Source organism: Pipistrellus kuhlii, unplaced genomic scaffold (genome assembly GCF_014108245.1).
Source record: "Pipistrellus kuhlii isolate mPipKuh1 unplaced genomic scaffold, mPipKuh1.p scaffold_m20_p_21, whole genome shotgun sequence".
In the NCBI taxonomy this organism is placed as follows: Eukaryota; Metazoa; Chordata; class Mammalia; order Chiroptera; family Vespertilionidae; genus Pipistrellus; species Pipistrellus kuhlii.
Genome location: NW_023425520.1, coordinates 849,073 through 868,743, shown reverse-complemented (window position 1 = coordinate 868,743; position 19,671 = coordinate 849,073). Strand labels below are relative to the sequence as shown.

Genomic DNA, 19,671 nt, shown 5'->3' with positions numbered 1-19,671 from the left:
TCGCTCCCGGCAGCCGGCGTTACCTGGAGTCAGCGGGCGGCGGCCGCCGGAGCGATTACTCATTGCGTGGCGCACCCCACCCGCGGGGCCGCTGAGCGGATTTTTCCGTGGGGGGGGGTGTCAGTGAGTCTGGGGGGCCTCCTCGCCGCTCTCCTCCCGGGCATCGTTTCTGCCAGCGGGCAGGACCCGCACAGGGCCGCGTCCCCGCTCCCACAGGGGCCCCTTCCCCCTGTCTGCCCACGCGGGAGCTCCCTCCTGAGGCCCCCAGGCCCCCTGAGGAACCTCAGCCCCATCCCGCTCGAGGGGGGGTGGCCACAGAGCCAGAGTGAGCGCCAGGGACTCCGCGCTTCCAGCTTTTTCTGCGTCTTCCCTCCAGCAGAGCCTGGGCCGGAGGCTGCCGTGAGGACGGAGGAGGCAGGATGCAGGGAGAGGGGGTCCGCTGGGCCCGGACGGATAGGACCCGCGCGCGGCCGGCGGCGTGGGGGCGAGCAGGGAGCGCCTTTCAGGCCCCTGGCGAGGAAGGGGGCCTGGAGGGGGAAGCAGGCGGGGCTCAGGGACCACTCGGTGGGGCGACGGGACCGGAGCTGTGGTGCAGGCTGAAACACAGACGATTGCGGGGACAGGAGGGGCCAGGGCGGAGGGCCACAGGGGACCCTGAAGGGGCACGAGGCTGACAGCAGAGTGCAGAGAAGTGTGCGGGGATATGGGAACGCTGTAGGGGCGCCAGGTCCCACCCTGGGGGTGGGGTAAGGAACCTAGAACTGTCTGGGTCCGAATGGAAGGTCCCAGGCCGGTAGGGGTTGGGTGGGAGGGGGCTCTGGGCCGCGGGACGGAGAGCGCGCGGTGTGCGGCAGGGCGGAGGCCGGACGGGTGGGGCGCGCGGTGCCCGCGGGCAGGCGGGCGGCGGAGGAGCCGGTGCGGGGCCGCCACTCCCCCCCACCCCGGGCCGGGGGCGGGGCCGGGCGGGGCCAGCGGCGCATTAGCGCCTTGTCAATTCGGCTGCTCAGACTTGCTCTGGCCTCCGCGCCCGCGCCCGGAGACGTGCGGGCTGCCCGGTCCTCGCCCTCCCGTGCCCCGCGCCGCCGTCGCCCGCCGCGCGCCCCCGGCAGCGCCGGCCCCATGCCCGCCGGCCGCCCGGGCCCCGCCGCCCAATCCGCGCGGCGGCCGCCGCCGCTGCTGCCCCTGCTGCTCCTCTGCGTCCTCGGGGCTCCGCGAGGCGGATCGGGAGCCCGTGAGTACCCAGCGCCCCGCTCCCCCCTTCCCGCCTGGGCGGGGAGCGTGCGCCCCGGGGGAAGCCGCGGGGGGGCGGGAGGGGAGGGAGCGCAGGCGCCACCTGGACGGCCCGGGAACAAAGGAAGGCGCCCCCGGCACGGCCCTCGGGGCGCCCTCACCTGCGGGGCGCACGGCGCAGCAGACCGCCGGCCCGAGGGTCCAGCTTTCGCGCCCGAGGCCTTACCTGGGCCGCCGGGCCGAGGACGTCCGGCCCGGCCCCAGACGCCCGGCGCGGCCCCCCGGAGTTTGGGGGGCCCGCGTCCTGGGACCCTCTGCATGCTGGGACGCGGCGGGCGCACGCAGCAGCGTCCGCAGACTCCGAGCCGCGGAGACCGCGCGGGGCACGGGTCCTGGGCGGGGGCGCACGCGGAAAACGCGCTGGGTGCCGGCCCCAAGCACCCCCTCCCGCCCCCGGTGGAGGGATGAGCCCCGCGAGGAAGGCGGGGAGGGAGGGGGCGGCTCTGGCCGCCTGGCGCGCGGCCCGGGGTCCCCGGGGACGCGCCTCTCCGCGGGCCGGCGCCGCCGCCCTCCCCCAGAGGGACATTGCTCGCGGGGGTCCACGGAGTTCCAGCCACTGGGTCCGCTCCGAACCGTTCCCGGCCCGGCTGCGCCCGGCTGGTAGCCTCCAGCGAGGGAAATCTTTGTGAGCCGGTGGGGCGAGAGGGAGAGGAATCGGGAGCCAGGGAGTCCGGGCACCGCGGTGGGCCCCCCTCTCCCTCCCCGCAAACCCACAGCCTGGCAGGCCAAGACCCCCGCCCCCGACGGGAGCTCTTGGCCTGCGGCAAGCACTCTCTGTCCTCCACAGCACGCAGACCCCCTCCAGGACACAGGCTCTATATCCAGACCCATTCTAGGACACACCCAGAGACACACAAAGACACACTGGCTTGTGGCCCATCACCCTCGCCCTCAGACGCACACACTGCATCCCAGATGCACATTCGCACACCATCGGGGCGCACACACATTCCATCCCTGGCACACACGCTTTCATGGTCACACACTTACTCCTTAAGGAATAGAACACAGGAACACATACACAGGCACAGCCGCCCCGGACACGCATGCGTCACTCCACACACCCGTCCACGCACGCAGGTTGCCCCAGGTGGACACACAGGGCTGCTAGGTCTCCCCACACTGCAAAGAGCTGTCTGCAGGCTCACTGCAGGGCTCCTCCAGAGAGGGCAGGGTCTGGGGGAATTTGCTGAAAACCCAAGAGCCCAGATTGCTTGGGCAGGTGAGCGGCTGCCCTAGGCCCTCCCCAGGTCCCTGATGCCTGGAGTGCCGGTGTTCATGGCAGGCTTTGTTTCCCAGCCTGTAGAGCAGCGGGGAAAGTGGTGGTGGTGGTGGTGGGGGGGGGTGTTCGTGAGTTTTTTTCTTTGAGGGGAAGAAATTAAATAAAAGATTCTCACACCTTGGCAATATGTTTCTACTTACGGTGTGTCTTAGCACCTGACCAGACCAGCAGGCGGGTGGGTTGTAAAGTGTCAGCAGGTACCAGGGGGATGGGAGATGGGGACCCCTGTAGGGACCCCAGGATGGAGGCCACCCTCCTGTATTGCTTGCAGAGAATCTCACACTTTTCCCTTTTAAAACACATGGTGTTCCTTTTTAATAACAGCAGTGGCTCCAGATCGGGAAGTGGGGAAGGAAAAAACTTTTAAAGGCCTCTGCTCTGTGGGAACGGCGCGGAGACAGGGATGTAGCGTGGGAAGGCTGTCCAAAAGGCTAGCCCAGGGATCTGCTTCGGGGAGCCTTCCAGGAGGCCCCCAAACCAGGCCAAGAGCCCCCCAACCTCATGGGCTATTCCTCGAGGAATGTGTGCACCCCAGTCCTGAGTGCCTTGGCCCATTATTTGGGGAGCCTGAACCCCAGAGCTGGGAGGGGCTTTCATCCTAATAGTTCCTAGGCACTTTGGACCTCTTGATCTCATCTCATTCATCTCCCCAGCAGGTAGAATGTATTTTCCTCCCATTTTATGGAAGGGGAAACTGAGAACCGGAGAGGGAAAAACAATTGCCCAGGTGCTCCAGCTGGAACTGGCTCTCACGTCCCCGGAGAAGAAGGCCTCCCTCTGACCTATCCTACTGGAGCTGTGGGGGGAGGGGGGGTGGCCTGTCCAGGCCCGCCTGGCCTTGCCCTCTCGCCCCGTCCCCCGCCCAGCCCTTGGAGGGCAGCTGCAGCTGCTGGCATGCGGGCAACACTAGTTCAGGCCAGGCGGGTGTGGCAGAGGGGCAATGCCCCCTGGCCAGGACCCCCCAGAAAGCCCTTTCCTGACCAGGCTGTGAATATGGGGGGGGGGGGTTGCAGAAGGGATGTAACCCATTCCCTCGGACTGGGAGTGGGTCTGGGTCTGGGCAGGCCTGGCCTGTCCCTGCCTCCCACCCTGCTGGGGGTGGGGGCAGGCAGGAAGTGGTGGGTGGGCCGGGGCAGAGATGCTGGCACGCCCGAGTTCATGCCGGAGGAATTCCGAATTAGCTAGCGGCTGGCTGCCTGGGACCTCCGGGGCGGGCGGCCCCCTGTCCTCCCCCCCACCCCAACCCCGCCTCCTGGGCTCTGGCCCGCTCAGCCGGCTCCTTCGCACGGATGCTGAGACCTCCGGAGAGCCCTGGGCCAAGCCTCAAAAGCAACTGTGATTCTAGGCTCTAGCAAGACATGGCCTTCAAGCCAAGTTTGCCCCAGAAAATTGTCAGAGCTGGCCCCTGGAGCCATGTCCACACCACCTCTCCCATCTGGGCAGTGAAGACCAACACAAGGCAGCCCCTGGGTTTTTTTTGGGGGAGGGGACACCCCAGGGGGCCAGGATCATCCTGTCCTTGGCTGCCATCTCAAGGAAGCTGGGCTGCTCTCCCCTCTGTCCCTCTGTCTCCCCCCCCCCCCCCCCCCCCGCAGTCTCTTCTTACAGTTGCTTGGGGATCTTTTAAAAATGTTAATCACTACCCACCCCCTTCAGAACCCAGGAATATTCCCTGCCAGTCAGTCCCCTGCTGACCTCCCAGACCTCATTTCCTAGTACTTTTGCCCCAGGACTTTTGTACTTGCTGTTCCCCTGCCTGGATACTCTCTCCTCCATATTTTCATGGCTACTTCTTTCACTTTATTCCCGTCTCAGCTCAAATGCCATCTCCCTAGACAGGCCTCCGGGGCCATTGAGCTGCACTAATGACTGGTGCTTTACTTTCTCCCTGTTTCTTCTCTTAGATATTTATTTGTGTTTTCTATTTTCCCTGCTGCTCTCTTGGATTCAAGGACCACCAGGGCCGGCCAGAGTCTTGGGTATCTTGGTCACCATGGTGCCCCCACTCCTGGCACACTGTAGGTGATCAATAAAGGAAGGATTGAGCCAGTGAGTGAATGAGTCCCCACAACTAACTGCTCTCGGTGGAAAGAGAGAGGCTCCTTCCCAGAGACTCAGAGATGTAAAGTGCCCGGACTGAATTTCCATAGCGAGCTGAGGGCATTCGAACCCAGTCCCACAGGGCTGTGCTGACGACAGTGTTTTCATTCCTTTCAAACAACTGCATGTGTTTGGTACTTTGATGCCTACTTCCCAGATAGGGAGATTGAGACTCCGGGCAGGGTTTCAGGGTCTTGGACTGTAAGTACCCACCCCCTTTCCTGGCTCTTGGTTTCCCTATGGGTAAAACAATCTCCTCTTAGGTTCTCATTTTCAGAAAAAAGAGCCCTGGGCTACCCCCAATGGCCAGCAGGCGGAGAGGCATCAGCGCTCAGCACCCAGCTCACAGAAACCAGTTTAGGAAGTCATGTCCCAGAATCTAATCATCGTAATGGACCTGGGGACTGGGAACTTTCTTGTTCCCATTTTTCAGATTAGGAAAATTGAGTCAAAGGACAGATTGAGTTAAGGGGCTGAGTCAAGTCCCTTTGAATGGTGGTTGGGGGTCTAGAACTTGCCCAGCCACCTTCCATTCCAACACAGAGTAGGACTTTGGAGACAGGCAAATGTGAGTTTGAATAGTAGGCCCTTCTCTCCGTCAGTGACTTTAGGCAGGGGGCTTAATCTCTCAGAGCCTTGTTGTTATTTTTTAATCTATAAAAGAGCAAGATTTTTATAGGGAATTCCCCCTACTGTGTGGGAGACCCTCAGGCTATTAAAATAATTGTTTTTAAAAGCAAAGCGTAGGGTTTTCCAGAACTATATGCAGAGCAAGAATGACTTGAATGTGAGTGGGCATTTTTTTAAAATAAAATTTTTTATATTTTTATTGATTTTGTGCACAGAGGAAGGGAGAGAGATAGAGAGCTAGAAACATCGATGAGAGAGAGTCATCGATCAGCTGCCTCTTGCACACCCCCCACTGGGATATGCCCGCAATCAAGGTACATGCTCTTGACCGGAATGAACCCGGGACCCTTCAGTCTGCAAGCCGACGCTCTATCCACTGAGCCAAACCGGTTTTGGCAGTGAGTGGACATTTTTTTTTTTTTTTTTAATGATGTCTTTATTTTTCAACTCCCAAATAAAAAACATTGCTATATAATATTTAGGGTAGAAGTGAGTGGACATTTCTGTCTGAGGTTTGTAACCGCTCAGAACCTTGAGTTGGTCCGTGATGAAGTGGCTTGAATGAATTATCACTGAACCTCAGTTTCCTCATCTGTAAAAGGGGAGTGTTAGGAAAGAGCTCCTTTGCGGGCTTGTCATGAATCCCCGAGGTCCTAGCGTGGTGGTCTCAGGGCAGCTCTATCCCAGGCCTGATAGGCCCTCTTCTCTGACCCCAGACACGGCTGTGATCAGTCCCCAGGACCCCACACTCCTCATCGGCTCCTCCCTGCAGGCCACGTGCTCAGTGCGCGGGGACCCGCAGGGCCCTACTGCAGAGGGCCTCTACTGGACCCTCAATGGGCGCCGCCTGCCCCCCGAGCTCTCCCGCATACTCAACGCCTCCACCCTGGCCCTCGCCTTGGCCAACCTCAACGGATCCAGGCAGCAGTCGGGGGACAACCTCGTGTGCCACGCTCAAGACGGCAGCATCCTAGCGGGCTCCTGCCTCTATGTTGGCCGTAAGTGGCCCCCAGGACGCTCAGGGGTAGCCTTTGGGAGCAGCACCTCCCCCCGGAGGGGCATGGATCGTGGGCCCTCTGGCCCAGGGCTGGATGGTGGGCATGCGCACTTGAGAGGTATGGGCTTCTGGGTGGGAATGAAAGCCTGGAGGCACCCCCTCCCCCGTGGTCCCCAAGAGAACTCACGCAAGGGGTCACACCAACATCCACCGTCCGCCCTCCTCCCACTCTGAGGTGGGGCTGGCTGGCGACCAGCAGCTCCTCTGCCTATCCACAGCCAGCCCAGACCCTCAGGCCCTGCACCCTCTCCTCAGTGCCCCCAGAGAAACCCTTCAACATCAGTTGCTGGTCCAAGAACATGAAGGACCTGACCTGCCGCTGGACGCCGGGGGCCCACGGGGAGACCTTCCTCCACACCAACTACTCCCTGAAGTACAAGCTGAGGTTGGTGACGGCTCTGGGTGATATGGATCTCAGCCTGGCGGTGAGGCATTTGCCAAGCCTGGCTGCCCTCTGAGCTCAGTGTTCTGTCTGTACTCTGGGACTGCCCTAGTGAGGCCTGAGGCCCCTCAGGGACCCCCATGTGTCCTCTCCATCCCCCTGCCCCCACAGGTGGTATGGGCAGGACAACACATGTGAGGAGTACCACACCGTGGGACCCCACTCCTGCCACATCCCCAAGGACCTGGCCCTCTTCACCCCCTACGAGATCTGGGTGGAAGCCACCAACAGGCTGGGCTCGGCTCGCTCAGATGTGCTCACACTGGACATCCTGGATGTGGGTGAGGCACCTCCCAGGGGGGATCCCTCCACCCTGCCCTCTAAACTCCCCGCCATTCCCCCCCTCCTCTCTGCCATTTCCCTCCCCCCTAGCCCCCTCCCCCCCCCCCCCGCCTCCGCCATCCCAGTCATGGCTGCATCTGCTGATTGGGACAGGGATTACCCGTCAGTCTCTAGCCCCCCTGAATCAGCCAGGAGAGTTCCACTCCGCTGAGAACACCTGGCCGGGCCCCCTCCTCCTCGGCCCAGGTGTTCCAGGGAGACCTCACTCCCCGCCTGGGAGGGGCTGTCCAGGTCTGAGGCACCCCAGGAAGCCACAGTCTGGAGCCGGGGTGGGGTGGGGGGGGGGCGGGCAGGAGGCAGGAAATGGATGATCTGCAGCAGAATTGGGCTTAATCTAATTAGGGTGTTGCTCAGCCCGGAGCAGGCCTGTGCCTTAACCCGTTCGGCCCCTCACCAAGGCCTCAGGGAGAGAGCCAGCTCTCCCTGCTTCCCACAGGGCTCCCAGGACCCCAGGTCCATCCTGGCTCGGAGCCACCCCCACCCCAGCCTTCCCGCTTCGCTTCCTTAAGTCTGGACGCTGCGGTGGGCATGTCCTCAGCTCCAGTGGTCCCTCCGCACCCTGCCTACTGAGGACCTCTGTAAGGCGGAAGGTGGCGGAGGTGTGTGGTGATGGTCCCCTGGCCTCCTGGGAATAATAATAATAATATCATCGGCCGGGCGGTGTCTGCTTTTGCAGAACTCCCTGAAGATAGGATTATGTTTCTCCTGTCACAGATAATAATGGTGATAACAGCTAACATTAATTGAGTGCTTCTGGCGCTGAGTGTTTCCTGAATATTGTCTAATGTAATCCACCATCCTCGAGGGGGGGAGAGGGGAAAGGGGAGGCGAACGGAAGCAGGTGCCACCTAAGCCACATGCTCTGGGATTTGGACCCAGACAGGGGCCAGCCGGGTCCCAGGGGCCCATGACTAAGCCCTGTTCCACCCCGCCTGGCAGTGACCACCGACCCCCCGCCCGACGTGCACGTGAGCCGAGTTGGGGGCCTGGAGGACCAGCTGAGCGTGCGCTGGGTTTCCCCGCCCGCCCTCAAGGACTTCCTCTTCCAAGCCAAGTACCAGATCCGCTACCGCGTGGAGGATAGCGTGGATTGGAAGGTGTCCGCCCCGGCCCCGCCCCGCCCCGCCCCCGGCCCCGCCCCGCCCCCTGGCCTGGCCTCTGACCCTGCCCTTGGCCCAGGTGGTGGACGACGTGAGCAATCAGACTTCGTGCCGCCTGGCGGGCCTGAAGCCGGGCACCGTCTACTTCGTGCAAGTGCGTTGCAACCCCTTTGGCATCTACGGCTCCAAGAAGGCCGGGATCTGGAGTGAGTGGAGCCACCCCACGGCCGCCTCCACCCCCCGCAGCGGTGAGCACCCCAACGAGGTTGGGTGGTTATGGGACCGGCCCTCAACCAGCCTGGGCTTGGGCTTCCTGGGTTTTCTTGTTTTGTTTTTCCAGGAACGCAGAGGTCTCAAACTGGTGGCCCCAGGGCTGAATTTGGCCCCTGGATCTATTTTCTTTCACCTGTTGTTTGAAAAACAAACAACACACACACACAACACACACACACACACACACACAAACACACACAAAAAATACCCAAAGATTTTTTTTAACCTACTTGCAGACATTTAAAAACAGGATGTTTTGACAAAAAACATCCTATATTCCCTAGAAAAATTGCCTAGAAAACGTAACAGGACACAGCCAGCATTGCTCCACAGCCCCTCTGAGCAAAGGCTTGCCCCTTTGTGCCGGGTCCTGTCTTGCAAGTTGCCTCACCCCCAACTGGCCCATTTCACCAACCTGTACCCCCCTCCCCAGCCCCTAAGGGCAAATGAGTTTGAGACCCTTGCTTCCAAGGCGGATGGGCTGCCAACTCTCTCTCTCTGATGGGCCTCAGCTTCCCCTTCGGATTCAGGTAGGGGGCTGGGAGGGATCAGGGTCCTGGGTCTGGCTCCCCTTGCCATCTGGGGTTCCTCTGAGCCCACGGACCTGGACCTCCTTTCTCTCCTTTGTGAAAAGATATGAAATCTGTTCACTGAAATGTCTGGCTTCAGCTTACCCATCTGGAAAGCGGGGATGAAAATGACTCCTATCTCAGACTGTTGTACAGACTATTGGGATGTGATAACCCATGAAAAAGTGCCCTCATTGTGAGCACTACCAAAGGCCCCCTTCCCTTGCTCCCCCCTGCCCCCCATGGTTTCACCCCAAGGTAGGCCTCCTTTTCTTTTTAAAAAAATATATTTTACTGATTTTTTACAGAGAGGAAGAGAGAGGGATAGAGAGTTAGAAACATCGATGAGAGAGAAACATCAATCAGCTGCCTCTTGCACCCCACAACCAACTGGGGATGTGCCCTTGACCGGAATCGAACCCGGGACCTTTCAGTCCGCAGGCTGACGCTCTATCCACTGAGCCCAACTGGTTTAGGCAAGGCCTCCTTTTCTTAGATGAGGACACTTTGGCCTCAGTAAGTTTAGCCAGCCCCCAAGATCATACAGGAATCTAAACTCATTTTGCTGGAAAGCCAGGCCCATGCTCACCCCTGGGATGAGGGGATACCAAGGCCCAGAGAGGGTCTCAGAACCAGGGAGGGGCAGAGCCTAGCTCCAGCCAGCTCCCCCGCCCCCAATGCGGGGCCTTCCAGGTTCTGGGATGGGCGGGAGCTAGCATGACTGGGAGGGGCTGAGCCTTGGCCCCTGCTCGTGCCCAGCACCTGCGATTCTTGCACGGGAGCCAGCAGGCGGCTGCGTCTGCAGAGGAGGCTGGGGAGGCTGGGGGAGGCCAGCAGGGGCCTGGGCTGTGCCAGGGCCTGTCAGCGGGTCCCCTGTGTTATTTATGACGTGAGGCCGATGTCCTTATCCGCCGGCCTGTTCAGGGCCAGCGGAGTCCAGCAGCTGGACCGGCAGGCGGTCCTCCCACCTGGCCCTCCCACCCGCTCCCGGTCCCATTGGCTCATACTCCCAGGGGCTGTCTCCTTAGGATTGTCTGGCACTCTCTCCCCCTCTGTCTGTCTGTCTGTCTTTTTGTGTGTGTGTGTGTGCCCCCGTACCCCACTTTCTTCACACCTCCCCCCCTCAATCTCCTTGGCTGACCCCCATGGCTTTGGTCCTCCCTGCGCCTCCTGTCTCTCCTTGTCCCCACCTCTCAGTCTCTGCCTCTGTATCTTCCCCCCTTTCCCTGCCCCCTGCTCTGTCTGGTCCCTCCGGCCTTGGCCTCTCACCTTCTCCCCCAGCCCCTTCCACTCACACCTGGCTCCGACCACAGGAATCGGGTTCCTGGAGGAGATGTGGAGGAGGAGCCCCTTCCTTCCCCTACCCCCCACCTCCTCGGGGGCGCAGCTGGGCTGGGCGGTGGGGAGGACGCGGTCTCGGGGAAATGGGGGGAGGTGCCCGAGGGGAGCGCGGTCCACCGCGCAGGGACCCTCCCTCCGCTGTCCGCGCGCGCCCTCTGCCGGCCGCGCCCTCACGCCGCAGCTTCCCCCTCCGCAGAGCGTCCGGGCCCGGGCGGCGGGGCGTGCGAACCGCGGGGCGGAGAGCCGAGCTCGGGGCCGGTGCGGCGCGAGCTCAAGCAGTTCCTGGGCTGGCTCAAGAAGCACGCGTACTGCTCCAACCTCAGCTTCCGCCTCTACGACCAGTGGAGGGCCTGGATGCAGAAGTCGCACAAGACCCGCAACCAGGTAGGAAGGAGGGACCCGTGGGCAAGGGACGAGGGGTGGGGCGGGGAGGTGGGTGCGCAGCCCCTCCGACACCACCTCCTTCCTTACAAGCACAGGACGAGGGGATCCTGCCCTCGGGCAGACGCGGCTCGGCGAGAGGTAAGGGGGTCCAGGTGGGTGGGCTATAACTCCCCCTTTCATTCTTGTTTTATTTACTAGCATTTACTTAGCATCACATGTGCCTGGCCCTGTGGCTTTTAACCTACGTAGTAAGCAATCAGGAATGAACATACTGGTCCAAGTTAGCATGTTTGAGCGCCTACTGCATGCTGGGCCTTTGCCAAGGGCTTTATCTGCAGAACACCCCCCTGGGATAGACATTCTTACTTTTTCAATGGGAACCAAGGCCCAGGGAGAGGCAGTACCCTAGCCAGTCACCCAGCTGAAAGTGGAGGGGCCGGCCAGGACCTGAATGGCAGGTGGGTGGGGTAAAGTGGGCTCCTAAATTGCTCTGCAGTGCTGACACCTGGTAGCATCCCCTGCTTAGTCTGGCTTCACCTCTGCTTGCAGGTCCTGCCAGATAAGCTCTAGGGGCTGGAGGCCGCTCTCCCTGCTTCGTGGAGACCCAGGACTGCAACCAGACTGGGCAACCTTCATACCCTCACCTCACGGTGCCCAGGCACACCTGGCAGAAGCTGGAGTGGGCACTTTGAGCTTCAAGGATCACATCTCTGGCCTCCATGCAAGGCCCCCTTGGGTGCACCCAGTGGGGGGGGGGTGTGTGTGTGAAGGTTGGCAAAGCTGCCCAGGACCCCTACCAGGGCTGAGGGCGAAGAGGAGTTATTAATTCCCTCACCAGAATCTCCTTCCAAAGAATCTTTTTAAATAAACGAGCTATTTAGGTTCCCTGATTGTGAAGGTGAGTTTGGGGCTACAGAGGCCTGGGATGGGCACTGTAGGGGAGGCATGAGGACTTCTAATGACTCTTTGCAATTGAAATTCCCCCAGAATTTCAGGTTCTTTCTCTCCAGGATTGGAACTATCTGGTTCTAAACTCTTTGGAGAATGTAACTGAAAACACCAGTTTCATCCGTCTTGGGGGAGGGAGTCTTCCACCCTCCATCCTGCCTTTGAGGGCCCCCTTAACAGGTATACACACCCCAGCACTCCAAGATGCAGAGACAGTAGAGCGGTTGCAGATGAAGGTTTCTTTATTGGGGAGCGGAAGTGACCTCATGGAGGGGGAAGGCCCACAGCCCCATGAGGTTCCAGCTTATCCAGCCTCGCAGTCAGAGCTGGGCGCCGCCTGACTCACTTCCCTCTCCCTCAGCGGGTCCCTGGGGAGTCACCGTCACTCAGCAGATTCTGCATCGAACCTGAGGTCCTGGAGAACCTCGCTGATGGCTTCCATGGTTTTAATTACCCTATAAAAGTGGACGGGAGCTATAAATAAAACCCAGACGGGGCAAGCTGGCCTCCACTGGCAAGCCCTGGGCCCTCTGCCCACCACCAAGCTTCTAGGTAGCATGAGGAGCCAGGAGGGCCATGTGGGTGCCCGGGAGCAGGGGTGGGCCTGTAGGTCACAGTGGGCAGAGAGAAGAGGCCATCTCGGGTGGGTGGGTGCCATCAGGAGGGTGTATAATGTGACTGGCACATTTCGACGGGATGTGTTTGGGGGGCTGAGGGCGGGAATGTGCAGGTTTGTGCTTGGTGGGGTCTGGGTGACGGTGTCCACGCTGTAAGTCCAGCCACATGAGTGGGGTTGGTGTGTCTGAGACGTGCAGCTGTCCCGGAAATGAATAGTGAGTCTGGTATGGAAATGGGAGGGAGTGTGCACCAGGGGAATGTGCTGTGTGTCTGGGAACCACCAGGTGTGAACTCCAGTGTGCACACCCGTAGGGTCTGACGGTGCCAGCCCCAGGGCATACTTAGTTGGGAGTGAGCACCTGGACCGTGTGCAAATCTAGCATGGCCCGCCCACTGGGAAGAGGCACTCACTTCATCTTCAGCTGGTGCACCTGCAGCGTGTCGTCCTGCCCTGTGAGCTCTTGTGCCCCCATCATTTGCAGCAGGGCCACCTGGTTCAGGGGTGGGGGGAGGCAGCAGGGAGGATATCACTGCAGGCAGAGGCCACCCCTGCCCTCCCACACACACATCAGGAAAAGACAACCAGAAAAGCAGCAAAGGGGTGGGGCCAGGGCGGTGCTTTGCGCAGGAGGAGCCCGGGATTCAGTTTAGAGACCTGGGTAGGCCGCACCTTGGCACTTGACATGGGGTGGGACTCGCAGTCAGCCAGGTATTGGCTGCAGGGGCACAGGAGGTGGGGCCTCATGGTCTTGGGGGGTGGGGGGGGGGCGGTCTCTGGATGCTATAATCCCAGGGTAGAAGTCAGTCAGAAACCTAGACTAGGCCTGGGATGTTCAAAGCAAGCGTGGGTGATCCGGAAATCCCTGTGTAGAATGTGATATGCGTGTGGCTTTGACTGGACTTGGCCTGGGAACAGTGTATCTCAGCAGGATTGGCTGTGGAGGCAGAGTACCCAGCCCCGGGAACCCTAGGGAAGGAGTAGGTCCAGAACCTAGGCTAGGGTCTAAGGTTACTGGGGCGGGGAGGGGGAGGGGAGGCAGAGGGGGCTGAAAAGACCACTTGCCCATATGGGAGTTGAGGACTGGACCTGAAGCATTAAGAATAGCCGGAGGGGAGGAGCGTTGTGTGGGCGGGTGCAGCTCCTCCAGGACAGGATTACTCTGGGGTAAGGTGACCAGACATACCGATTTTTAACAATTTGTCCCGCGGCGTTTTAAGAGATCGGGACTTTTTTAAAACGCCACAGGACGCGGGACAAATGGTTAAAAATCGGATGTCTGGTCACCTTACTCTGGGAGGAGGGACTGGGATGGACGGACATGTTCTGGGACTAAAAACCTGGAATGAAACCCTGCGGACAGGTGGGGACCAGGAGGTGGGAGATCTCAAATGAAGCCTTAGTGGAAGATTGAGGTGGGGGTGGGACTCCAGGAACAGGGACTGGAATCATCTGGCCTTTCGACCACGTGGCCCAGAGTGGACCCAGCAGGCCACCGAGGGAGAGATTCCGTTTAGAGTAGGGGGCAGGGCCTCACCGTAGCCAGGCGTGTCTGCTCCAGCTCTTGCAGGCTTCGCACATGGCCCGCGAGCAGCGGCTGCGCTCTAGGGCCGGCCAGCTCGGCCTCCACCGCCAGCACCTCCCGGGAGGCAGCGGCGAAGGCCTGGGTCACCTCGTGCACTGTGAGCCGGTAGCTCGGGAAGTCCCGTGGCGGGCCGCTGCGCAGGTACTGGTGGTGGCCTCTGCGGCAGGGTGTGTACTGAGGCCACGCCTCCAGGCTCACAGGCCCTGCACCCGCATCGGCCACCTGAAAGCCCTACACTGCCCCCCCCCCCCCCCCCCCCCCCCCCCCCCCAAGTGTCCCTGGACCCGTGTGGAGGACGATGATTCCTGCAGAGGAACCCAAGACACGCTCCGCTGCGCTTGGGGAAGGGAGAGACACCCCACTGGGTGGGATCTGGGGAAGTGAGGATACACCCCGAGCCATCTCGCAAACCCCACCCCGCCTGGGCCCCAGCTCTGGCTCCGGGCACGCCTACCTCCGGAGCAGGAAGGGGACCGAACCCTGCGACCCCGGCGCTGCCACTTACTCCTCCAGGCGGCGGAAGGCCTGCGCACGCTCAGCCTGCAACTGGTGGATGCGCTGCACCAGCGCCCGGATCGGGGCATCTTTCTACGGAGCAGGGGGCATGGCTGGGCATGAAGCCGGCACTCCCGAACCTGTACCACCCGCCCCGCACCCGTTCCTGCTCGGGCCCTGGGCTCACCCAAGGCCACGTCGGTTCCTCGAGCTCTGGGTCTCCTCTGACTGCCCCCGTTTCGGGCACCGAGGGGACCGCTGACTCAGCCTCAGCCTTGGCGGTTATCATGACTGCTCAGCCCTGGCCACGCCTGGGTGGCTGCTCTGCTGCGATAAGCGCCCCCTGTAGGCCCGGAGGTCTCTGGATCTCAGCCAGCGGCCGGCCAAACGGGAAACCACCGGAGCTGGGAAACTGGAAGACTGGGGACTTCTCAGCCATATACCGACACCTCATCCCCACCCCACCCTTGTTCTGCCTTCTTTCATTTGCTCTTAAATGTGTAGCATAGCAAGGCTATCTCTGGATTTGTAAGCGTTTTATTATGCTATGTCAATACATTTCCTTTTATCCACATACCGACCTCAGACAAAACTGATTTCCCATCGTATAGTCCCACAAGGCTGTGCTAAGTGGAATTTCAATGCAGCTTGACATTAGAAGTAGGTCCAGACGACTTTATTTGACTGTGGTAAGACCTCATGAATAATCTGAAGGGAGTACTGGGCAGAGGTGAGGCCACAGGGCCTCATATTAAGCACTTAGGTGGCCTCCAAGCTTTCTACTGGATTCTAGTTTGAGCTGAGATGCTTCCTTCTCCAGGGGTGGAAATGGGAAGATCATTAAGATGGTGGACACCTGGCACAGGAGATGTTTGTAGTTTGAGGGATGAAACTGAACTGAGACGTAGAATGACCGAGATTCCATCATTAGCTAGCGCTGCAGGTCTCCGCTGTTCTGACATTTTCCAGGCCTGGGTTGTCACACCAAGCCCCAGTTGTCCCAAGAAAGCATGGACGCCTCAGGGCACCTAGCCTTAACCTGACTTGCAGAAGCATCATACAAAGCTGTGAAAAACAAAGCTTACCCCTCCAAAATCATCAAGTGGGGCCCGAGTGCTTCTAAGATTCAAAACTGAGAACAGGTGTTTCCCAGTAGGTGGGGAACCCATCCACACCTGAATACACAAGGACTCACAGAACAGGGAGTCCCTAAGGGAGATACCCACACCGGCCACCTTCCCCACAGGACAGACCAGCCACATGGACACGAGTTACTGCTCCAGTCAACAAAAGAGAAACTTTATTGAGGCCCTAGCATCACAGGGTTCAGATAGAAGGCTGCCCTGTGGACCCAAGGAGTTGGGGAGGGGCCTTATTTAACCTTCTTCTTGGGGCGCAGGTTGTTGGTGTGGCCACACTTCTTCTTGCGGCAGTTGACAGCACGGGGGTGCAGGCGGGCATAGCACCTGAGCACAGAAAGGAAGGATTGGTCAGGGCACCTGGCCCCTCTCACCAGGCCCCGCCCCCAGGCATGCTTACTTGCGGCAGATCATCTTGTCGCAGTTGTACTTTTGCGCGAGCTGGCGGAGGGAGGGCTCAATGATGCCACCCCTCAGACGAAGCACCAAGTGCAGGGTGGACTCTATAGGAAGAGGGTTGGGGAGAGGCAATGACTCACCCTGGGCCCAGTTCCTGGCCCGCTGATGCAGGGTAGAGCCTTTGTGTGATGGCCACACCAGTGCTCAGAGTCTGAGGCTAATAAATGCCAACACAGCTTTGTGCAGTGGCAGTATTGTAGCCAATTATTACTACAATGCGATTATTACTAATTAAAAAAAAAAAAAAAAAAAAAAAAAAAAAAAAAAAAAAAAAAAAAAAAAAAAGCCAACAATGCTGTCCAGCTGGATTCCCAACTGGTAAGGTAATTTCTAAGTGGTGTGAGGCTGACCTTTTATTTTTGCTAGACAGAATAGTTAAAGCTTGTTGTTGCAAAGTGACACTATTTCCTTTATAGTAGTTAAGATTAACAAGCAACCAACCAACCAACCAACCATGTTTTAAAAAAGAAAAGGTGGCCCTAGCCCATTTGCTCAGTAGATAGAACTACCGTGTTTCCCCGAAAATAAGACATCCTCCAAAAATAAGACCTAGCACATGGAAAGATAAGACATCCCCTGAAAATAAGACCTAGCGCAACTTTGGGAGAAAAAATTAACATGAGACAGTCTTATTTTCAGGGAAACAGGGTATATCCTCGGGTGAAGATTAACAAGAGAAAGGTAAGGTGAATGAGAACGTGGGAAACTACTGCCATTAGGAAATACAGCTATCAATCATGAGATGTTTACCAAAACAGTACCTTATCAGCAAGCCTCCCCCATCTCTGATCCTCACCTTTAGGACCACACCCCTCTGCCCTGGCCACTGTGGCTCAGTTGGTTGGAGCTTCATCCCCTACACTAAAAGGCTACAGGCTTGATTCTTGGTTGTGCCAACAATTAAGTTTCGGGCGTATATGGGAAGGCAACAGATCAACACAGCCCCTCCCACCTCTTCCACTCTAAAAGTCAATGGGAAAAATATCCCAGAGTGAGGATTAATAAAAAACCAAAGCAGCATGTCTTCGGGTGAAGCTTAAAAAGACAAAACAGCCCTGGACAGTGTTGTTCAATGGTGAGAGCATCAGCCGCGCACTGGAGGGTCTCGGGCACATACCTGGTTTTTGGGTTCCTTCCCTGCCCCGGATTGGGGTGTGTGGGGGAGGCAACCAATCAAAGTTTCTCTCTTCCCTCTCCCTTCCCTTCTCTAAAAACCAATGGGAAAACTACCCTCGGTGAGAATAAACAAAAAGACAAAAACATAAAAACCACTGACAACAATGTTCCACCCCAGGTTTTTTGGGGTCCTGTTCAGCCAACACACACTCAATACCTTTCTGAATGTTGTAGTCTGAGAGAGTGCGCCCATCCTCTAGTTGTTTGCCCGCAAAAATCAGACGCTGCTGGTCAGGTGGGATGCCTGGGGATTGAGAGAAACTCAGTTACTGAGGCTCAGACGAGCATTATTGGTAGCTCCTCGCCCACCCTCCCTCTTTCCTCCCCCTTCCCCGCCTTCTCCAACATTAACCCCAATCTTCCAGAGGGGAAACCCAGATAGAGATAAAAACGCCTTCCTGAAATTATGCAGCAGCAGCATTGGCAAAGCCTCAGCACCCATAGCCACCCAAACTTACCCTCCTTGTCTTGGATTTTAGCTTTGACATTCTCAATGGTGTCACTGGGCTCAACCTCAAGGGTGATGGTCTTGCCAGTCAGGGTCTTCACAAAGATCTGCATTTCTGCGTCTGCTGGGGAGGCTGGAACAAAGCGGGGAGTACTGTCAGGCCTGAGCATTTTGAGCTAGCCTGCCTAAGCCCTGACGGCCAGTGCTGTCCCTTCATGGAGCCCAAGGTAGGCCCACCCCAGTGCCTGTAACCTTCCATCCCTCCAAGCCTGCAACGAGAAGTACCTGGCCAGGGCACCACTTTGCCTTACACATTTTCCCCAAGTGTGATCTGGAGGTTCCATCAACCCGTCTTCCCTCCCCCTGCCCCCTTCGTCAACCCCTAACCACATCTTTACAAGGTTTCCTTCCTGCAGTTTGGGTGGGAATCGCATCTTAATAGTCATTCCCATCCAGGTCCTCTCCTAACTATAGCTCATCCTCACTCTGGCTTCCTTCTCGGTTAACCCCAAACTTCTTAGACCACACCTTTTGCTTTGCTCCAACCTATCTGCCAACCAGGTGCCACATACTTGTTTAAACAGGCATTTGTTTTCATTTTCAAAAAAACACACCTACAACGTGGACACTACCGGATTCTTCTTTACAAATGTAGAAAAGGAGATAGATGGGAACCCTACTTAGGGATGCGGGTGAAGGTTTTAATACTTTTAAAGTACAGAGAAAAAGTTACATGCTTACTATCCCTCGCATTAACTTGGTCCTGCACAAGGAGACCGATTCCCGCCCCCTCCTCCCCCCGTCAAATTGCTTAAGCCGGCGGCGCGGGCAAGCCATCCTCCCAAAGGCCGGTTCGCCTCCTGGGGGCCAGAACTCTGGCCCAATACGCGCTACGTAGCTGGCCCGCGGAGCCCTGCCCGCACGAACGGGTTCGGACGGACCGTCCGCTCCGCCGCCTCGGCCCCGTACAACCCCGACACGACGCGAACCCGCACGGACACTACCACCAACCTGCTCCGCCGCCTCGTTGACGAGAAAGAGGACGGCGGAACCGGAAACTGCCGAATCGCCTCCGAGAGCGCCTGCGCACTGAGCACGCTGCACGCCTGCGTCACAATTCGCGCCGCGCGTCGTGCCCCGCCCCGCCGCCGAGTGGTGTGCGGGAGAACGAAGCCCCGAGTGCCGCTCACCTGCTTCCGGGAGTGGCGCTCACCTGCTTCCGGTGTGCACTTCCGCCGCGGGTCACCTAAGCAGTCTGCCGCATTTCAGCGGGTGTTTTTACCAGGTGTTCCCACCCACGGGTTCAGGGTCGGCTGAAGGAAGACCCGGCGATCTGGGAACTGGAGTACTTATTGGGCGGAGTAGACTTTTGTGCTAAATCGAGGCATTAAGCAGAGGGTCCGCGGGTATAGGAAGCGGGGTGTAGCAGGAAAGGTAGGAGGCGTGGGACCCTTGGGAGCCACGAAGGTACCTGACACCCGGAGCCAGTTATTCTAAAACTTTCTGGCCGCGGTGCGCCTGGGAGCGGGGAGAATAGGTAGGATTGGTGCATCGGTTCAAGGAAATGGGGTGGGGTCCTGGCCGGTGTGGCTCACTTGGTTGAGCGATTTGCTGTGCGCAGAAGGTTCGCAGGTTGGATTTTGGGTCAGGGCACATGCCCAGGTTGTGGGTTCCATCCCGCGATTAAGAAGCAACAAATCAATGTTTCTATCTCACATGGATGTTTCTCTCCCTGTCTCTCTAAAATCAACTTAATATAGCCGGTTTGGCTCAGTGGATAGAGCGTCGGCCTGGGAACTGAAGGCTCCCAGGTTCTATTTCCGTCAAGAGCATGCACCTTGGTTGCCGGCACATCCCCAGTAGGGGGTGTGCAAGAATCGATGATTCTCTCTCATGGATGTTTCTAACTCTATCCCTCTCTCTTCCATTGCGTAAAAAAATCAATAAAATATATATATATATTTAGCCCTAGCTGGCTTGGCTCAGTGGATAGAA

The 19,671-nt window shown here is 58.6% G+C and overlaps 3 protein-coding genes across 7 annotated transcripts; 1 reads left to right on the top strand and 2 right to left on the bottom strand.

The window, feature by feature from the left end:
* The first annotated feature begins 960 nt into the window (after positions 1 to 960).
* On the top strand, positions 961 to 11,700 carry CRLF1 (cytokine receptor like factor 1). Of its 4 annotated transcripts, none has more exons than XM_045585837.1 (10): positions 961 to 1,231; positions 6,019 to 6,300; positions 6,615 to 6,744; positions 6,913 to 7,082; positions 8,083 to 8,240; positions 8,323 to 8,491; positions 10,623 to 10,810; positions 10,906 to 10,948; positions 11,183 to 11,264; positions 11,360 to 11,700. In XM_045585837.1, exons 1-9 carry the CDS (start codon positions 1,120 to 1,122, stop codon positions 11,233 to 11,235), a joined length of 1,305 nt encoding a protein of 434 aa, XP_045441793.1. In that variant the 5' UTR covers positions 961 to 1,119; the 3' UTR covers positions 11,236 to 11,264; positions 11,360 to 11,700. The 4 variants fall into 4 exon arrangements, with proteins under 4 accessions (XP_045441793.1, XP_045441792.1, XP_045441794.1 ...); XM_045585836.1 differs by having other exon boundaries at positions 993 to 1,231; positions 10,901 to 10,948; XM_045585838.1 differs by lacking the exon at positions 6,019 to 6,300 and having other exon boundaries at positions 994 to 1,231; positions 10,901 to 10,948.
* A 282-nt stretch (positions 11,701 to 11,982) lies between these two features.
* Positions 11,983 to 14,801, bottom strand: REX1BD (required for excision 1-B domain containing). Its single transcript, XM_036449897.2, has 5 exons — positions 14,642 to 14,801; positions 14,465 to 14,547; positions 13,912 to 14,116; positions 12,788 to 12,867; positions 11,983 to 12,213 (listed from the first exon to the last, which is right to left on the bottom strand). The coding sequence occupies exons 1-5, from the start codon at positions 14,741 to 14,743 to the stop codon at positions 12,141 to 12,143; spliced, it is 543 nt and encodes a 180-aa protein (XP_036305790.1). The 5' UTR covers positions 14,744 to 14,801; the 3' UTR covers positions 11,983 to 12,140.
* Positions 14,802 to 15,725: 924 nt separating this feature from the next.
* Positions 15,726 to 18,821, bottom strand: UBA52 (ubiquitin A-52 residue ribosomal protein fusion product 1). Of its 2 annotated transcripts, none has more exons than XM_036449900.1 (5): positions 18,688 to 18,821; positions 17,687 to 17,800; positions 17,386 to 17,472; positions 15,994 to 16,096; positions 15,726 to 15,920 (listed from the first exon to the last, which is right to left on the bottom strand). In XM_036449900.1, exons 2-5 carry the CDS (start codon positions 17,787 to 17,789, stop codon positions 15,827 to 15,829), a joined length of 387 nt encoding a protein of 128 aa, XP_036305793.1. In that variant the 5' UTR covers positions 17,790 to 17,800; positions 18,688 to 18,821; the 3' UTR covers positions 15,726 to 15,826. The 2 variants fall into 2 exon arrangements, with proteins under 2 accessions (XP_036305793.1, XP_036305794.1); XM_036449901.1 differs by having other exon boundaries at positions 17,687 to 17,802; positions 18,639 to 18,759.
* Positions 18,822 to 19,671: the final 850 nt, after the last annotated feature.